This window comes from Eretmochelys imbricata, chromosome 1 (assembly GCF_965152235.1).
Source record: "Eretmochelys imbricata isolate rEreImb1 chromosome 1, rEreImb1.hap1, whole genome shotgun sequence".
In the NCBI taxonomy this organism is placed as follows: domain Eukaryota; kingdom Metazoa; phylum Chordata; order Testudines; family Cheloniidae; genus Eretmochelys; species Eretmochelys imbricata.
In genome coordinates, this window is record NC_135572.1 from 120,747,544 (window position 1) to 120,766,865 (window position 19,322).

The 19,322-nt window shown below is 45.3% G+C and overlaps 1 protein-coding gene across 4 annotated transcripts in view; it reads left to right on the plus strand.

Annotated features, from left to right (window-relative positions):
• The first annotated feature begins 2,605 nt into the window (after positions 1–2,605).
• The window catches only part of MGAT4A (alpha-1,3-mannosyl-glycoprotein 4-beta-N-acetylglucosaminyltransferase A), a 152,145-nt gene continuing 135,428 nt past the window's right edge, over positions 2,606–19,322 (plus strand). For 3 of the 4 annotated variants that reach the window (XM_077814680.1, XM_077814697.1, XM_077814705.1), the window contains exons 1-2: positions 2,606–2,741; positions 7,404–7,719. In XM_077814680.1, coding sequence (XP_077670806.1) covers positions 7,629–7,719 — 91 coding nt within the window. In that variant the 5' untranslated portion in view covers positions 2,606–2,741; positions 7,404–7,628. Of the gene's footprint in view, positions 2,742–3,136; positions 3,328–7,403; positions 7,720–19,322 lie in introns of those variants that run through there. The other variant, XM_077814689.1, reaches the window with a different exon arrangement.

A 19,322-nucleotide genomic window follows, 5' to 3' on the forward strand; every position in this document is an offset into this window, starting at 1 on the left:
ACTGGTTTCCTTAGTGAAATAAGCTACACTGGAAAAATCACTTTTATGTGAGTATACCTGCATCTACACTAAAGCTTTTGCCAGAATAGAAATGTTGTAAAGAAAATCACACCCCTAACTGACATTACTAAACTAGCTAAAGTTTCTAGCACTGACCTGGCCTAAGCTGGACAGACGACAAGAGACTATTACACAAAAGAGTTACTGTGTGACACTTGGAGAGGGAAAAGGATTGGATATTGTTAACTAGAACCATATGGCAGGCTTACAGTCATAAGTCTGGAGGGTTGCTATCCATGCTAATTTTGATGATGCTGTTTGATTTTGATGATAGCATACAAGCATGCTTTCACAGTCTGCAAATCTTTTGGGACAGGTGCAATGAAACAATGGCAGGCTGATATCTGATGATTGAGTTAAAGGATAAAAAATGTGACAGTCAGACATACTGAGTAAATTACCATGGATCTTATTCAGCTTGTTGTAAAACACAGTATTTTGATACTGGGGAGGAACAGAGATAGCTGTCAACTCTGCTTAGTTAATTTTCATTACTTCAAAGCTGTATCTACATTTCAGGTTTTTGTGTAACAGTATGTATGTATAATAGGTTGGCAGTGTTTGTCCGAAACATCTCACACTTGTAGCAGGTTTGATTCTACTGGGAAAGGGTTAAGTGGATTGTAGCATCTCCTGCACGTAGGGAAGGTGGAAGTGGCTCTTTGAGAATAAAGGATCTTGGGTGTGGGGCGAGGACTCCTGAGGAACCACCAAATGCAACTGAGGTTTGTGCTCATCTGGGTATTACCTGACTATTGGAGTGTGTTTGTAAAGTATCTGAAGGTAGAGCTGCTGCCAGCAGCAGCACTGAAGTAAGGATGGCATGGTATGGTATTACCACCCTTACTTCTGCACTGCCTTCAGGGTTGGGTGCCCAGCCAACAGCCACCACTCTCCAGCTCTGAAGGCAGCACAGAAGTAAGGGTGGCAATACTGTGACCCCCTAAAATAACCTTGTGACCCCCCTGCAACTCCCTTTTAGGTCAGGACCCCCAATTTGAGAAACGCTGGTCTCCCCCCTGTGAAATCTGTATTGTATGGGGTAAAAGCACACGAAAGACCAGATTTCACCGTCTGTGATGCATTTTTCATGGCCGCGAATTTGGTAGGGCCCTACTTATGCTAGTACAGTTGGGGGCAAGATGACAACTTTCACACAGTGCTGCAGTTACGTGTTATGGACTAGTACAACAAAAGGCTCTCAGACATTGATTTGCTGATCTTCTGGTATCCATAATGTGACGCCATACTCTACGTAACTAGTATCTTCATGTTGTGTATAGAGTATTCCCCTTCCTATCTCGGAATAAACTGTAGTGGTATAACCACTTTTGTACTAGTGTAATGGTACTCACAATAGAGGTGTTATACCACTCTAACTATAATGATACAGTTAGAGTGATACAACTTTTGGGGGACCTGGTATAAAGTGACAGAACTTTTATGTGCAGACAAGACCTTAGCCTGCTCTTCCCTGTCTCTTAGCCTATGTTTGATTTCAAAAATCCCTCTCTAACAATAGGAATGATGCAGGGGCTATAGGGCCTACATACTTATGGTTACCATAGGTCTGGATTTCCTGGACATAGCCTCTTTTATGAGCTTCTTTTCTCTGTCCAGGTAAATTTTTGAAATAACAAGAAATGTCCCAGGTTTTTGCAGAGCAGACAAGCTGCAGCTCAGAAAGAGCCCGCATTGGTGCACTTCCCCATGGGTCCCTCCCCTGCAAGCCACAACTGCTGGATCCTACCAACCCACACCACAGCTCCTTGCATAGGGGAGCGCGGGCCCTACAGGGAGGCACTGTCTGAGGGCTGTTGCTACATCCTGGGCTTACCCTAGCTACCCTACCACTGTGATAGGGAGTGACACTGCCCCCCCCCCAGCAGTGTCCTCTTTTGGGGAACCTGAAATACTCTCACCGTATACACTAGTATGAAGCAACAGTGTTGTTCTTTAGCTCAAGTGGGGGAGGTTTTTCTGGTTTTGGGAGCTGAAAAAAAACCAGTTCTGTAGCGACAGCAACCCCTCCTCCCCCCCCCCTTTTTTTTTAAACGTTTCTTGAGATCCGCAATATCTGATTGCAGGAGCAGACAGGGCCCCAGTTAGCCCAGGAGCGACACCCCCACAGAGCGCCAGGCATCTGTGTGAGCACCACCCAAGAGCGAGCCTCGTCACGCCCACCCGCACACGAACGAGAGACGGCCTGAGGCCGCCACAAGCGGAGCGACCCCGCTGTGAACAGAGCCGAAATTGGACGGCAGTTGGGGGCAGCTGTACCCTGCTAGAGGCGGCGCACGGACCCCACCCACCTGCACGATACTTACTCCCTCCCACCCCCCAGACACTGCACCACACCAGCTCAGGCGCAAGAGAGATATTTATAGCTCCAGAAGCGAGATTGACAGGAGCCTGAGCCAATGAGAGGGCACCTCTCGGCAAGTTGGCGGTTGGCCTGCCGCGGAGGACCATTTGGCCAATGGGCAGCCAGGCGAGCTGCAGTGGGCGGGCTCTCCGAGTAGCTGGCGGATGGAGCGGCCGCCGCTCGACAGGGTGGGCGGGGGCGGTGCGGGCTGAGGAGCTCGCGGGCCTTTAGGCGCCGCCTCAGCCCCTGCCGGCGAGGAAGCGCGAGCAGCGGCGGCTCACCCCCCCGCGCGAGAGCCCAGGTGGCCCGGACCCAGGTGAGCCTGGCGGCTGGGACACGCCCCCTCCTCAGCCCGGGGCCTGGCGGAGGGCAGGTGGGGGCCGCGCTGCGGGGGCTCCGGGCTGGTACCCCTGGGCTGAGCCGCCAGCGGACCCAGCCCATCCCGTGCCGTTGCCTCGGGGGCTGGGACCCCCCTCCTCGGCTGTACCGCGAGCGCCCGTCCGGCCTCAGGGGCCGCGCCCCGCTGCGTGTTGGGGGGGTCCCAAGCCGGGTCTCCCCGGCCAGTGCCCTAGCCCGGCTCCCCCGGCCCGGCGGTGGGGGGAAATGCTGGGCGCCCCGGAGCAGGGACCGCATCGTTGGAGGCTCCTCCCCGCGGGGGCTGCCCCTCCCCACGGACCGAGGCGATGGTTATTTATCGCCGCTGCCGAAGCTGCCCGGTCGGCACCCGCGCAGCCCGGGACGCGTGGGGGCGGTTGGCCGGTCCGCGAGCTCCGCTTCTCCCCCCGGCGCTGTGGGACACCAGGGTAAAGGGATGTAGCTGTAAAGAAAACTAAGGGGTGATGGTGAGAGAGAGAAGCTACATCAGTAAACGGATGCGAGCAAGACCGTTGAAGGGAGCAAGGGTAAAAATCCAGCCTTAATTTGTCTTGTGTTCTAGGAATTAGACACGGTGGTTGGTCCTGCCAAGCCTGTGTGCTGCAAAACCCCAGCACAACAGGGTGGTCTGGCCTTTGATCATCCCTGAATTGCTTTTCGTTTTTGCTAAGGTTGTTATGATGGTTACATTATTTATCAGTCTTGAGCACTCTACTAATGCTCAGTGATAAAAGTATTTATATTATTGAACGTGGTACATGTGAGACTTTCTTCAGAGTGACTTACAGATTTTATCTTGGATCCTCACAGCCATCCGGTACTAGTGCCCTCATTTTTACAGAGGAGGAGGAAACTGTAGCAACGAGGTTTCCTGCTTGTAAGCAACAGTGATAGCCAGTGTCAACCGAGATAAGAACTAATTCGGTTTTCGTTCCCAGTCCTGTGCTTACACTCATTCTCCCAGCCCTAAATACAGTAAAATGTCCTAATGAAAGGAAGGGTTTAAAAATGGCTGTAATGAGAATGTACCCATTTATTTTTCTCTTTATAAGTTTTCTTTCTGTATATTATACAAAAGAGCTTTTTAAGGTATTTTGCTATTGTGAATTTCATTTTGTAGGCATTTGTGCTCCAATGTGTGTTAAGGTTTCCTCAGAACCACAAGGTACTTTAGGTCCTGATCCTACAGAGACTTATGCATAGTTGGACTGCAGGTTTGGGGCATTAACGCATATCAGGTTTTGGCACACATTTGAAACTACCTCATGTCTATTGACCAGAAGTCTGGAAGCATATAGACATTAGCCAATTGTTTGATTCAGTAAGCTAGGGAGCACCTCCTGAGAGATGTTGAGGGCTCTCAACTGCCATTGCCTTAAGCGTCTTGCAAGGTCAGGCCTTTAGTCACATCATCCATAGTGGGGAAGCCTAGGCCATCTCTATACTGGAGAAGTTTTACAAGTTTAACTAAATACATCTAGATAAATTGGTAGAAACCATATAATATAAATATACTTCAACTGGCTGACCCCTCATTTAGATCAGCTTAGTTTGCTAAATTACTTTATGATAATCAGTAATTTAAGCAAATGGAATAGATGTTTGAGGGTTAAATGGTTTAAGTACATCAACATTGGAGCATGCACTGGGTTAACTAGATCAATTTAAAATTTTAGTTAAATTGGTGCAACCTTTCTAGTATTGATAAGGTTTTAGAATGTGCAGTCTCTGATGCAGTGTAGTTCAGTTACGCCTTGCTTAACGTTGTAGTTATGTTCCTGAAAAATGCTGCTTTAAGCGAAACAATGTTAAGTGAATCCAGTTTCCCCATAGGAATTAATGTAAATGGGATAGTTAGGTTCCAGGGGAATTTTTTTCACCAGACAAAAGACTTTTATTTATTTATTTTATATATATATATAGTATAAGTTTTAAACAAACAGTTCAATTCTGTACATAGCAATGAGGATTGTGAAGCTTGGTTGAGGTGGTGGAATCAGAGGGTGGGATATTTCCTAGAGAATGTTTTACTGCTAAATGATGAACTAGCAGCAGTCAGCTGACCCCCCCAAGGGTTAACAAGTTGTTAATGTAGCCTCACACTCTACAAGGCAGCACAAATGGAGGGAGGAGACACACATGCACTGTGTGAGAGAGAGAGAGACGCGCATTGCCCCTTTAAGTACACTGACCCCACTATAAGTACACTGCCCTTTTATGTAGATCAGTAGGTTGAGACAGCAGCTGCTGCCAGCAAGCTCCCTCCGTCTTGAACCCTGTTGTGTCTCTTCCCCCCATCCCCCGCGCTCTGTGGAGATGGGGTACTTGAGTAGGGGGCACCCTGACATTAGCACTCCTCTTTCCCCCCTGCTGTGCACAGCAAGCAGGAGGCTCCTGGAAGCAGCTCCAAGGCAGAGGGCAGGAGCAGCACACGGCAGTGGGGGGAGGGACACCTGAACTGCCTGGCAATTGATAGCCTGCTGGGTGGCTGCCGCACAGGGAACTTGGGGGGCTGCCGGTCCACCCTGGTTCCAAGCCCTCACCACCTAGCTCCAACAGGCTGCTCTTTCTGCAAGCAGTGGACAAAGCAGGCGGCTGCCAAACAATGTTATAAGGGAGCATTGTGCAACTTTAAACGAGCGTGTTCTCTAATAGATCAGTGACGTGACAACGTTAAGTGAGGAGTTACTGTACCCCTAAATAATAACTAGGTTATGGGTGGAAAAAAGTGGGGCCTGGGGGAGAGAAGAATAGCATAAGAGCAAAACCAACTATCCACAATACTACTTACTTCATTTGGAAACATCTAGTTTTGTACATATTACTGTGGCTTGTACTTTCTTCCTTCCCCTTTCTGCTGCTGTTTGAGACATTCATATATCATTCCTTGTCTTATAAAAACTCTTTGGGCAATGACTGTCTTATGTGTTTGCAAAGAACAGTGGGATCCCAGTTTTGATTGGGACCTCTAGATGTTATTGCAGAACATCATAATAGCTCTCTAAAATCAACGTAATGCTGTTACTGTCAGCATTGTTGACATCATTAACCTCCTAGTCAATTAGGCCTGTCATCTGAGAGTCATTTTAGGTTCCTCCCTCTTTCCAATCCTACACATCTAGGCCATATAAAAATCTCACTACTTTTTTCCCTTAACACTTCCAAGATCTTTTCTCTCTGTCCACACTACTTTAACTCTCATTTAGGCCTTCATCTTCTGACTTAACTACTGCAACCTACTCTCTGGCCTTCCTCATGTCCATCTCATCTCCCTTAGAACATTCAAAATGAGGGTGATAAATAATTTTTCCTGAGCTATAATTCAAACAGTGTCAGTCCTCTCTCTGAATCTCCCTACTGGTTTTTTCTCTCTCTCTCTCTCTCTCCCTTCACATCAAATTCAATCTTCTTGTCTACCTTAAAAGTCCTTCACAACTCTGCCCTTCCTATTTATCTATTCTTATATGGCATTGTCCCAAGTGCTCTCTCAATGTCAGCCTTTATCGCATATTTGTCCACTTCTCCCACAAGTACCTTCTTGATGCTTCTTACATGTGGAATGCCCTCTGCAAACTAATATGTAAAGCACCTGCCCGACTCTGTTTTTAAATTCCTTCAAGGGTCACTACAGCGATTATACTAATGGTAAATTAGCAAGTGAAAAAGATTGGGAAGGCTTCTGATTTAGAAGATCTAAAAAAATATTTATGAAAAGACTTGTAACCTGAAAGTTGTGTGCAGTGCTAGTCTGCGTAATCATGTTCTCCTATAACTGTTACCCCTTTCTCTCTATTTGTTTGTGACACACTCTTGGTGCATCTTGTCTTAATTGTAAGCTCTCTACATAAGAGTCGTTCTGTTACTATGTATTTTTATGGCTGTTAACACAATGGGGCCCCAGTTGATTGGAGTCTTAAGGTGCCAGTGTAATAAAAAAAGTTCTTCTTTTGCTCTTAAGTGATGACCTATTTGAATGAGAAATAAATTATCAATTCTGAACTGGAAAACTTAAACCCAAAGAAATTCTCGCCAGCTGAGTAACAAACTTCTGTCAGATGGAATTTGAAATAGAAGATCTGGCAGTATCTTAAAGAACAATATCGGGTACTTAGGCTTCATGTTTATGCCATTTCATAATTATGTAGTCTGGTATGAGGAAAGTCCTCCAGATTTCTCTGGTACTTCAAAAAAAAAAAAAAAAAAAAAATCCCAAAACTAGACATTGGCCTGTTTTGGGACGTTTGATCTGCTCAGGTAGTGCAAAAAGGCTGAATACTTAGAATTTTCCAGTAAATTGAGCTATTGACTGGGCAATACTAGCATAGCTAGCTCTTGCACTACACCCTGGTATGAAGGGTAGTGGTGGGGAGACAGGTAGGGGCATGGGCAGAGTGTAGTATTCTCAGATGATTCCTTGTGGACTGCTGCCAGCTGGTGTAGGTTGAAGGAGCTCTGAGGCTTTGGTGTAACCCATGCTAGAGTTAAAGCTGTGGTTAAAAGAAAGTTGGAGGCTGCTGGACCACTCACTCTCCTGCACTACACAGACTGCTTATGATATATTTTTGTGCCTCTAACTGATCAATTGTGTTCCCTTTGTAAACAGGAGTAGAAGCATAAAGAAGTTTGCTTTATGAAGGCTAATGAGTGACTCAAGTAACAGTTTGAAGCGGCGTAACTGCTGGACTGGTTTTACAGAGCTTTTGAAATGAGAGATCTACATCTCTCATTCTTGTTGGTCAAGTGACGCTAATGGTGGAATAAACTGACTTCAGTAACTGATCAATCCAAATCGCAAGTACCGTATAAACAAGTGTGATGTTGAAATGAGATGAGGCTCCGAAATGGAACTGTGGCCACTGTGTTAGTTTTCATCACTTTTCTCAGTTTGTCCTGGTACACTGCATGGCAAAATGGTAAAGGTAAGACAAATATTTTCTGGAAAGAAACTGAACTCTAGCTATGTGTGAAGGAGAAGTGAATGATGCAACATATGCTGTTTTTTTTAAAATGCTTTTCTTAATGCTAGTAGGCTGTAAACTGAATGTTGACTACTTCTGCTCAAGAGTATTACCTTGATGAGTAATGTGCATCTGTTTTTGCAGTCAGAAAATCAACCTGGAGGGATGCCTATTGTGTTTGTTTGAAAACATATTTCTGTGGAGATAAACAAAAGACTTTTTTTTCCGTAATGGAAAAGGGCTATATTAGGCAGTATCTCCATTGCACACTTGCAGGAGAAACAGATGGTCATCTTTAATTTTTCCTGTGACAGTTGCCCAGTGGGCCAGGCTGGAGAATATAAACATTACTTTTTGGTGCCACTTTCTATTTTTTCCTATTGATTTGGTGATTGAAACGGCAAACTGCAACTCAACATCTTTTGAGAGATTTTTCTCCCTTCTGACTTGCCCTTTGGGGGAAATGTAAAGTATTTCCAGTTTGACCTGTTTATATTAAATATTCCTTTTCTAGTAATTTAAATAAGGAATTAGTGAATTCTATATTTTAGATTTTTACAAAACTGATATGTATGTTTGAGGATTGTATTACCGTTATCTCAAGTCACTTCAAAATGATGAATATGCTCTAATTGTCCCTGCTAAGACAGACTTTCTCAGTGCGGGGTGTGAGCACATCAAACTTTCTGGTGGAGCAGGGGGTTGGTGGCGGCACAGTGAGTCTCAGAGAAAAGTGCCATGGGGTTGGCAATTACCAGATCACAATGCCTCTCTCTCAGATTTTGGGAAGGGACAGCCAGGTTACATTTGAGTGAGTGGCATTGTGACTTGGCACTTATTACTTTTGCCATCCTTCCAGCGCCCCTTATCTGATGCTTTCTAAACAGGTAGGGATGTTTTTATAGCACCATTTGACTTGCATTTTCAGTAATTTGCCTAGTAGTCCATGAGCATACATGTGGAACACTAGGTGGCAGTGTACTCGCATTGTAAGGATGGGTGGGGGATCCAAGTTTTTAAAAATAAAATAAACTTAAAAAATACTAAGGTGGGGCATGGTTTTTTAAAAAAAAAAGAAGGCTGGGAACCCCTATGCTAAGAGAGTGCTGTTTTGGGGGTCTGATCCTGCACCACTGAAGCATTGACTTACCGGAAAGCAAGCCAAGACTTGCCAGGAATCCCATCTGTTACAGAGAGAGCCAACCTAGAGTCTTTCTTTAAAAAAATCTGTGGGAAGAAAGAGAAACAAAGCCTTTGGGAAGAAACGTACGGGCTGTGTTGCAGGTTGGCTAATTTGTCTTCATTGGGCATTTGTAGGAGAAACAGATGCTGTATCCTTTAATCTGTTTTGTAACAGTTGGTCAATGGGCTTGGCTGCTGAACATAAACATCAATGAAACGGCTGGATTCTTGAGGTCATGATACTGTAAATTTGTTTTAATTGGGCAATAGAAATCTAAATTTGACAAACAATGAAAACAGAAGGATATTAATACTGTACCAGAAATACTGAATTTTGCATCTTGGCTTATAAAATACACGTACCCTTTCTAATAAAAGTTTCATACTATATAACTTGGACAAAGATATTACAATATGCTGTTTCTGCAAATTCTGATGACAATGTCTTTGTTTATAAATACCTTGATACATATCTGTGGACTTCTAGCCAGGGTGGATTTGGTTTAAATCACTAGTCAGGAAGATTTGATTTAATCATGGATTTCTACTTAAAAGTGCATTCTTGTTGGTTGTTATAACCTTAATACATATTCTTTGCAACTCAGAGAGAGATGTAGGTTTCATTTTTAGAAGGTACACGATATACGTTTTTAAAGTGATTTATTTTGAAAACTTTTCAGATTCGTTTTACAGCTATATCAGAACATGAATGATTGTTTGGTTATTTCATTTACTAAAGGTAATTGAAGCAGATATTTATGAAGTCATTGGGAGGTGAACTATCTCCAATTCAACAGGTTAATCAATAATATTTGGAGGATTTTCTTGCCATGCTGTATTAGGAGGAGAACATCACCAGACAGACGTTTAAATTGTTTTATTTAACTAAAACAACAACAACATTATGTATTCTGGACTTTTTTCTTCAACAGCAAACATATAATATTATAACAAAACAAGCATATGAATTTTTGAATTTAGCTAAACATTCAAGTTTTTTAAAATCAGGTTTGTTTTTGTTAATATTGTGTTAAACTAAAATAGTTAAATGAAATATTTAAAAAAAATTAAGTCAACTGTGTCAGCCAGGTCAACATGAGAAACTTTAAAATATTGGCTTCTGCAGCTAACTCGGTTGTCTTCACCTTCAATTTTCCTGTTTGTTCATAATCTGGAAAAGAAAAACAAGCTTTCCTCCTTTTTCAAGTCCCAAACGATTTCTCAATTTGGAATGAATTAATCCAAAGAAAGAAAATATTCTTTCTACACCAGCAGAAGAAGCTACTGCTGTTAAGAGAGAGATTATCACTTCAGCAGTCTCTGAATCCAAGTACTAAAGTGACTTCCACCAGTTCACTGGTGTAACTTTCTTTAAAACATCCTCAGCAAACCTGTTTCTTGAATGGTTCACCCTTAGCTCTGAAGTTTATTATAGTTGGCATTATGGAAGGATGATTGCTGGTTGTCCATGTCATAGCCAGCTCCTCTTCTTCATCAGTTAAGGTTTGATCCTGCTACCGAGTATTGAGAATATTTGCAAGAAAATGAGCTGGAAAAAGCTTGTAATTTAACTCTGTCATTGCATATTTCTCTCTTTAAGATCTCACTCAGTTCCTTCCAAATTTCAACAGCGTCAGCAATAAAACAGCTATTTCCCTGCATTTTGTTCAAGGTTACAGAAATAGGCTTCAAGGTACTCAGCATGTGTTCAACATTTCTCTTAAGCCCAATGTTGAGAACTTCGGCTGTGCCATCTCTTTTTTCACGATTTTGTTCACAAACTATCGTCAGATTTGGCCAGTTCTTGATACAGTACTCAAAACAGTCCACTACTGAGTTCCATTGCATGTCTTGAGGGAGAGTTGGCTTCATTCCTCCCGCTTTTTTCAGAGCAGCTGCTGCAAAGTGGTTCTTGCAGAAATATTTTGCAGTTTCAACAATATTAGCGTTTATTTCTGGAACACTGAAGTCTTTGGCTAGGAGGTGCATCAAATGAGCACTGGAACTGTACATTAACTTGGGACTCTTTTCTAAATCAATTCTTCTCATCTTGGATACATTTGCAGCATTATCTATGACCAAGCTGCGTATTAGACATTTGAATTTTTTTTTCACAGTTTGTTATAGTTTTTACTGCTGCTACTTGTAAGCATTCTGCTCTGTCTGCATTTCCTGATATATCAATTGTTTCTGTAAGGAAGACATTCCCTTCTTCTGTTGTCACACAAGCATATACAACAGGATCATTGTGGACATTGCTCCACTCATCAAGTCTCAGGTTAACAATTTCACCCTTTAGACTTTTTGCACGCTGCTCAATTTCTTTGTCATAAACTTTGTCCAGCAATTTGCCTGAGACATCTGCTCTGTTGGGGGGACTGTATCCTGGTCTTAGTCACTGAACCATGTTAATGATGTGTGGGTTATCAATCACACTGAAAGAAGAGTTTGTTGCGTAAACAAACCGGGCACTTTTTCATCAATTACACATACACTTTGGTTTTCCTATAAGAAAAATAGTTTTGTTTACTATTCCAAAGATTTTTTTTATTACTATGTGCTTCAACTAAAAAACTCTTGTCTCTAATTTCAGATGTCTTTTGTAATTTTAAGGAACTCATTGGGTAGACAATGGGGGGGAAAAACAAATTTATTAATAATCACCTTTTATTATTTTCATTGATTAGTTACAGTCTGTACAGTTACAGTTACAGTATTAGATACACACATTAGGTAATAACCTAATGTAAGGTTTTATTCTGTTGGTGCTAGCGAGTCATTCAAGAGTTTGAACAGTAGACTGCAATTCAGTGGAAATGGTGGTTGGGATGTTGGAATGCATTCACAAAAGGATGAGTGCATTACTTAGCCACAAATTTCTAGTGTTACCTTAGACAAATCACTTCTTGACCTCCCTTGGCCTCAAGTGGCTTGAAGCTTAATTAACGTTTCGTAAAATGTTTTGATATTTTTGAAAGAAAGGTGGTATTACTATATGACCAGTCTTGCTGACTAAGAATTTGGGGCCACTCACAAACATTTAAGTTTTCAGTTAATATCTTAATGCAAGTACATCATTTTGTATGTCCAAAGTCACAGAACATATTAGTCAATCCTATTCAGAGGGGAAACATGAGTGTCACAGATGGTGCCTTCTAGACAAAACTGTAACAAGTGATCAGAGTTTCCTCTTGAAAGTAATTAAATTTTACACTCAGCAAATATTCATCTTTTTGTAAATTTCTCAGGACAAAAGTGGTTCCCCTGGTCCCTCTATTACTAAATGTAAAAGAGTAATGTGTTATCCTGGGTAATTTTTATATCTAACATTTAAATTATAGTAGCACACAGGTTCAGGATCAGGCACAAAGATGGCTTTTGCCCTAAATCCCATATAAACTGTGAATAATCAGGCATAATTTAAGGGGGATAAAAAGATAGCTTTGAGTGCTGGTAAAAGTAATAAATGTATGGGCTAAATTAAACACAACAACAGAGGTGTAAGAATAGGAACAGGAACACTACGTACACTTACTGCAGAAGAAAACACTTTCATAGAAAGAATCTGTGGGGAAAAAATAACTGCTTGTTGGTTCTCCTCTGAAACAAAATAGTATAGTGAACAGACTTGTTCAGTCTACTTTGAAGTCCTTCGCTGTTATGACCACAAAGGCCATCTGGACACTAACCATCTCCTTCCAGGCTGGTTTGCATAGCTGTCCTGCATCTTGGAAATAAATTACCTTCTGGTAGTATCACAGGAAGATTTGTACAACTTTGATTTCACACTTACTTTCCAAAATTCTTAATAGGCAGTCCAAGTCCCTTTCCTCATAAGATCCTACCACAGCACAGTTTGGAAGCTTGGAATGTTCCAAATGAATATAATCAGATAGTTATCTTTTACAAACTGTCTCTGGAATGCAAAATCCTGGTGTCTAAGGTAATAGTGTTGTCACTACTTAATATGCCTAGATTAATCAATACTATCATATGTTTGATTTTGGGTTTTCTGAATGAACAGTGAGAGAGATTATTAGAAGTTGAAGGCCATGCCATAGATCACTGTAGGGTTGCTAGGTATCCAGTTTTCAACTGGAACATCTGGTCGAAAAGGGGTCTGGCAGCGTCCGGTTGGCCTCATTAGGCTCTGGGGGCAGCGGTGCTAAGGCAGGCTCTGTGCCTGGCTTTGGGGAAGCAGCGGCGGCTGCCCTGCCATGTCCCACTCCTAGGCAGAGGGACAGCCTTGGGGGGGGGGGGGAGGGCTCCACGTGCTGCCCCAGCCTGCAGGTGCCACCCCAAGCACTGGCTCCGCAGCTCCTAGGGCTGGGAATCTGGGATGGGTGCGAAAGTGGGGTGCCGCAGCTGCATCCAGCTTCCTCCATTCCTGGGCAATGCCAGTGTGGCTGCTATTTAAGAGGCCACCTTAAATAGCAGCAGCCTCCCAGAGCCCCCATGAACCACACCAGACAGAGTCACCTGGAGCCAGCACCCCAAACCCCACCTGTGTCCCAAGCCTCTGCTCTAGCTTGGATCCTTCTCCTGCACCCGAATGCCCTCCAGGAGCCTGCACCCCAGTGCCACCATCCCCAAGTGGCTGGGGACAGCCGGGCAGTGGAGCCATTGTGCCACCTGGGGAGCAGCAACTGCAGCCGCTCTCTGGCCCATGGGTGCCCATGGGGAGCCCGCAGCTGCTACTGGGTTTTGCGGGGCACAAGCGACCTGGGCCTGACACCAGAGTCTCCTGGAGCCTTGAGGGCTGAAGTCAGGTATGGGACTTCAGAGGGAGTTGCGTTTTTGGCAAATTTTGCCTTCAGAGGCACAATTTGGTGCTCCTGTGCACCGCTAGTTGTGTGGCACTTTCTGGGGGGCAGTCAAGTGGTCACTGATCCCCAGGGCATGTGCTCTGCCCGACGTTGGTTGCTTCATATGTAAAAATCAAAACGTAAATTTCATTTCCTTGTCCCCACAAACTTTTAAGTTCCGGATGCAACATTGTCGTCGGCTCTGCTGATATTTGTGTTGCAATGGCTCTATGGATAAGCTGTCAAAATCTGAGCGATGCCCTCACTAACTTTACTCTGTCGACCTTTTGTAAAGGGACACTATCTGGTTAAAATTCACAGACCTGATTCTTGCATTGTGATTCGGCAGCATTATACAAATAACTATGCAGTGTACAAGGCAGTGGAGAATCAGGCTACATAGGTATTAAACTAGCTTCTTTACCTATAATACATTCCATTTTTCAATTTGAAAAATGCATTTTTGCCATTAATTCTAATTTGGTTTTTTTTTGCATTTCACTTATCTTAGATCATGAAAATTGAAGTTAGTTGTACTGTCATTTCTAGTTATTTTTAATTTCATTTTCCCTCATTTCTGACCCCAGCCCAGAGCCAGTATCCCGCCTGCACCCCAAACCCCTTCCCATACCACCTTGCCCCCCAGCCCAGATCCTGCTCCCCCATCCTTAACCTCCTCCCATGCCCCAAGCACCCTCCTGCTCTTCCTAGGAGTTGCCCCAGTTAGATGGCCCTGTTTCCCACAAGTGGCCAGCAGCTGCTTGGGGAGGAAGAGTCAGATGGAGATGCTCCAAATTTTTGGCTCCCTTCCCTGGTAGTCCCTATCCAGAGGCCTCCACTTTAGCCCCACTGAGCTGTGTATGCTGCAATTAGATGCCCCGCTGGCCTGGCTCAGCGGACTGGAGCTGTAACATTATTGTGTAGACATTTGGGCTCTCCGAGTCCCTCTCCTGTTGGGAGTCTCTAGCTGAACCTCAAGTTTTGAACAAACACGGCCCCACAGCGAGCCCCAGTCAGTGGACAGGGGGTAGCCAGGTTTAAGTGATGTGTAGATACACCCACCCACACCCTCTCCCAGCAAGTGGGACACAGCAACTGCTAGTCTAGGTGGCTGTGCAGGCCAGTCCCTACAGGAGGTGCATGTAGGTTAGTGTGGTTTTGGGTGTATCTCTGTCACTTCATCCAGGGTCAGTGCACTGGGGCTGCTCCGGCTTCCGCCAGTGGAATGGCCACTGCAACCCACCCAGTCAGTGGGGCATATCAGGAGCCACCCCAGCAGCCAGATATCGCTGTGCACAAAGCCTTGCACTTGGCACCTGTGGGTACCCGCTGGAGTCTGCAAAAAGTAAGTGGGTCATATGGTCTGATGGTGCCAAAACCATGGGCAGCACAAAAGGGGCTTGGCAACAGGGAATGTTCCTGAAACAGAAGAGCTACTCCCTGGCTATGGTAATCTCCCTCTCACCCATATACAGACCCTTCATGTTTCAAATAAAGGACAACTTGGAGAGAGTTTATTTTTAAGGGCACCTCCCCAACTTTTTATTTGTGACACACACTCATATACAAATAACACATTTTATTACAGTGTACAATCCTTTTCATTATTGGTGTATATGAGACAATATTTATTGATTTATATGGAACATTGGGCATGGAACAAAGGACAGGTGGTCACGCTGTGTGTGACATTCTAACATCTTCCCTCTCAACCTGCTTTGGGACAAATCTGGGACATAGTACACATGAAAAAACTTGAAACGAAGAACACTAGAAAATCTGTTGGTTAGCAGGATGGTAAAATAGGGAGGGGTCCATTTCTGCGTCGTGAATTACATTTTGTGCAACCTCATCTTCTTAACATTAAAGAGCTACAATGAATTAATAAAATAACATCAATGTAATATTAAGGTTAAACATAAGTGTGTGGAAATATTAACATTAAGACTCCCATAACATTAATTTGTGCACATTGCATATATTGTCTGTTAAAGCTTACATTTAAACAGTTTAACTAGTCATTAAACATGGAGCAGCATAACTTTTTCCCCTACTATACAGTTCATTGTCAGGTAGGGAAGGAGTCAGTCAGTGGCTACAGCACTACTGGATCTCCTACCAGGACAGTTGAGTGAGGCAAGGAAAACAAAGCTCCTGCAATAGTCTCTTTAGTCTCACTCATTGAGAGTGGTGGGACTCTTCTGGGGGGCAATTAATTTTGCAGTAGTGATTAAAATACCTCCCTGGTGAGGTGAAGGGTATTAGAATGTGTGATTCAATCTCCCACATTCAAACTGTTGCAACTCCTGGCCTTCTGGTGCCTGTTTAGGCCTTGCAGTGAAAATGAGTGAGTGAGCAAAGGGGGGTGGAGGAGAGAGCAAGCGATGGAGGGAAGGGGGATGGAGTGAACGGAGGCGGAGCCTAGAGGAAGAGGTGGGATGCGCGGAGTCACAGGGGATGAGGCAAAGCAGGGGTGTTCAGTTTTTAGCAATTAGAAAGTTGACAACCCTAGGTCACTGAAAGGTAATATTTCTCCGAGTGCTTGCTCATGTTAATTCAAAGTAGGTGTGCTCATGCCACGTGCAGTTGTTCGAAGTTTTTTTCCCTAGCGGTACCCGTTGGGTCAGCGGTGGAGCCTCCTGGAGTCACGCTTTCATGTCGGTGTGTGTATAGGTCCCTGCCGAGGTGTCACTTCTTCAGTTCCTTCTTACCGCTAGTGATAGTCGTTGGAGCTGCTCTCTTCTTTTACTATGGCAAACGATCCCCAGTGGACTTTCTCTTGCTGTATATGTGAATAGTTAAACTTAGGATTGATTAGTTTTCATTAACTCATAGTTAAGATAAGTTTTAGTTGGCGGCTTCTACCCCCAACCACCACGTTCTCCCCTTCTCAGGGACCGGGGGCATACCTTGTTCTTAGGTGTTCAAACCATGTGAGTCCTGTCTCAAGCCTATGCCAAAGGGAGACTCTCATGTCTCCTGCTTGCAGTGGTTTTGGGGGAAGCTCATCAGACTGAGAAGTGCAAAATCTGCAAAGGCTTCCAGCCAAGGGCTAAGAAGGAGAGAGACTTTAGGCTAAAATTGCTTCTCATGGAGTCAGCCTTTCATCCTCAGCTGATATCCGACCCCAAGCCCAGCACTTCAGTTTCGGAGCGCACTGGCCTCAGTAAGAGAGGCTGCGGTGCCAAGAAAGGACTCGGGCTCCAGAGACCCTCAGCACCACCACACCCCAGCACCGAAAACTTCCTCTGGTGTGAGTGCATGGCTCCGCTCTGATTTGCTGGTGCCGCACAAGAAGACCGACTCAGGTTGCTCTCCCACTAAAGCAGCAGAGCGAGGAGATGCTAGCAGGATGCATCCTGCGCTGGGATGCCCTGCTCTAGGTCAGCCGGCACCATCAATTCCAGCCTTGTAGGGAGGTCCCTCGAGTCTGGTTCTTGTGGAATCCTCAGTGTGGGAGTGTCAGTTGGAGGAGTTGGACCTTCCCTCCACTCTGGACATCTTTGAGTGGCCAGAGACCTTATAGCGATGACAGCACAGTCCCCTGCACCGGTGCAGCAAAGAGTGCCTTCTAAAGACAAGCCGGCAATGATGTGGCACTGCTCTCCCTGGCCTCGGCACTGCTCCCTGGCACTGCCTTGCTCCACTGAGGTCAGAGTCTTCATCGGACTGAGAGGTAGAGTCGTACATCTCTAGGCGGAGCCAGCAGCGCTCTCGGCACCACTCCAGACGGGATGAAGGGCAGCCATTGCCTATGATGCTGTGGCCACTGTAGTGGCAGGTGCCAGCTCAATGGCCCTTCTGGACCCCATTGGCCTACCACTAAGGGTCCAGCTCATGTGGTTGTAAAGGAGGCACGGGGCCCTCCGTCATCACCTCCTCGAGGCCATGAGATGGGTACCCAGGCTGCAGCAGGGGCCGGCATGGGTCCAGAAGCTGGCACCACACAACCCATCTATGCAGGGGGATCTCTGCGAGCCAGAGGGACAGGAGGACCCAGTGGCCCTGCAGGCGGCATCCTCATTCTCCCTGGATGAGGCAGTGGCAGGCACATCTACCACGCTGCTGGCCATGGACAACAGAGCCCACCAGGAGTTACTCAGAAGGAAGAGCAGGACAGACCCCATGGTTGATATTCTGGTGCCTGAAGGTCCCTCGAGGGTAGCTTTGTGTGTCATTCAGAACACTACTAAAGTGTTGTGGTAAATGCCCACCTCTTCTCCCCCCCCCCCCAAACCAAAGGAGTGAAGAAGTAGTTTGTGTTTTCAAAAGGTTATGAGTACCTTTTCACTCACCCTCAGCCAGGCACATTGGTTGGGGCGGCTGCCAACAAAAAGGAAAGGGGAGTCAGTCCCAGTTGCCCTTGCAAGTCCAAGGAGGCAAAGAAGTTGGATCTCTTCAATAGGAAGATGTATTCTACCGGGGGGCTCCAGCTTCACATTGTCAATGAACAGGTGGTCCTCTGCCACGACAGCTTTAACGTCTGGAACACGTTGTCCAAATTCAAGGAGCTGCTTCTGGCTGACTCTCATTCGGAGTTTACTGCTGTTCTTGAGGAAGGCAAGGTCATTGCGAGGACCTCCTTTCAGGTCTCCCTGGATTCTGTGTACTCAACAGCCATTGCTATGAGAAGTGGCTATTGGCTTCAGGCTTCAGGACTTCCGCATGAAGTTTATGCAGACAATTCAAGACTTGCCTTTCAGTGGCTCAGGGCTTTTCTTGGTGCAAACAGATTCTAAGCTCCATAGCCTTAAAGGCTCACGGGCAACACTGAAGTTCCTTGGGCTTCATACATCAGCCCCCCAGAGGAAACACTTTAAGCTGCAGCTTACCCCTCACTTCTACCCTGCTCCCCCAAGACAGGACTATAGCAGGAAGTGGGGCAGGAGTAATAGACAGACCTTCTCAGTCCTCCTCTAACCAGTGCCACGGTTCAGTGAGGCAGCTCTCAGCCCCCAAGCAAAAGAATCTTCCACTCACACCTTTGACCCATCCCAAATTGCCCTGCAATGCCTGCAACAGTGTTAACAATATACAATGCATATACAATGCTGATCTGTCTCCCCCAGGGGACCCCTGTGGCGGGGGGGGCTGGGGTGTGACAATGGTAGAATTGGAGAGATTATCCCGTTTCTGTTTCCTCCTACCTTCCCCGTCGCTGTTCAGGGACCCTTCCCATGAGCAACTTCTCATGCAGGAGGTGCAAATGCTTCTACAAATTGGGGCGGTAGAGAGAGACCCTCTGGAATTCAGGGGGGTCTGTTCCCGCTATTTCCTAATCCCGAAGGCCAGGGTGGGCTCAGACCTGCGAAACCTCAACAGATTCATGAAGCTGAAGTTCTGGATGGTCTCCCTGGTTTCCTTTATCCCCTCCCTGGATCTGGGGGACTGGTACGCTGCCCTTGACTTGAAGGACGTGTACTTTTACGTGTCTATAGTCCCGTCCCACAGATGATTTCTCAGCTTCCTGGTCAACAATGCCCACTATCAGTTCTCCCCTTCGGCCTCTTGGCAGCCCCTTGGGTGTTGGTTGTAGTCACCTTCCTCCAGAAGCAGTAGGTACAAGTATTCCCATAC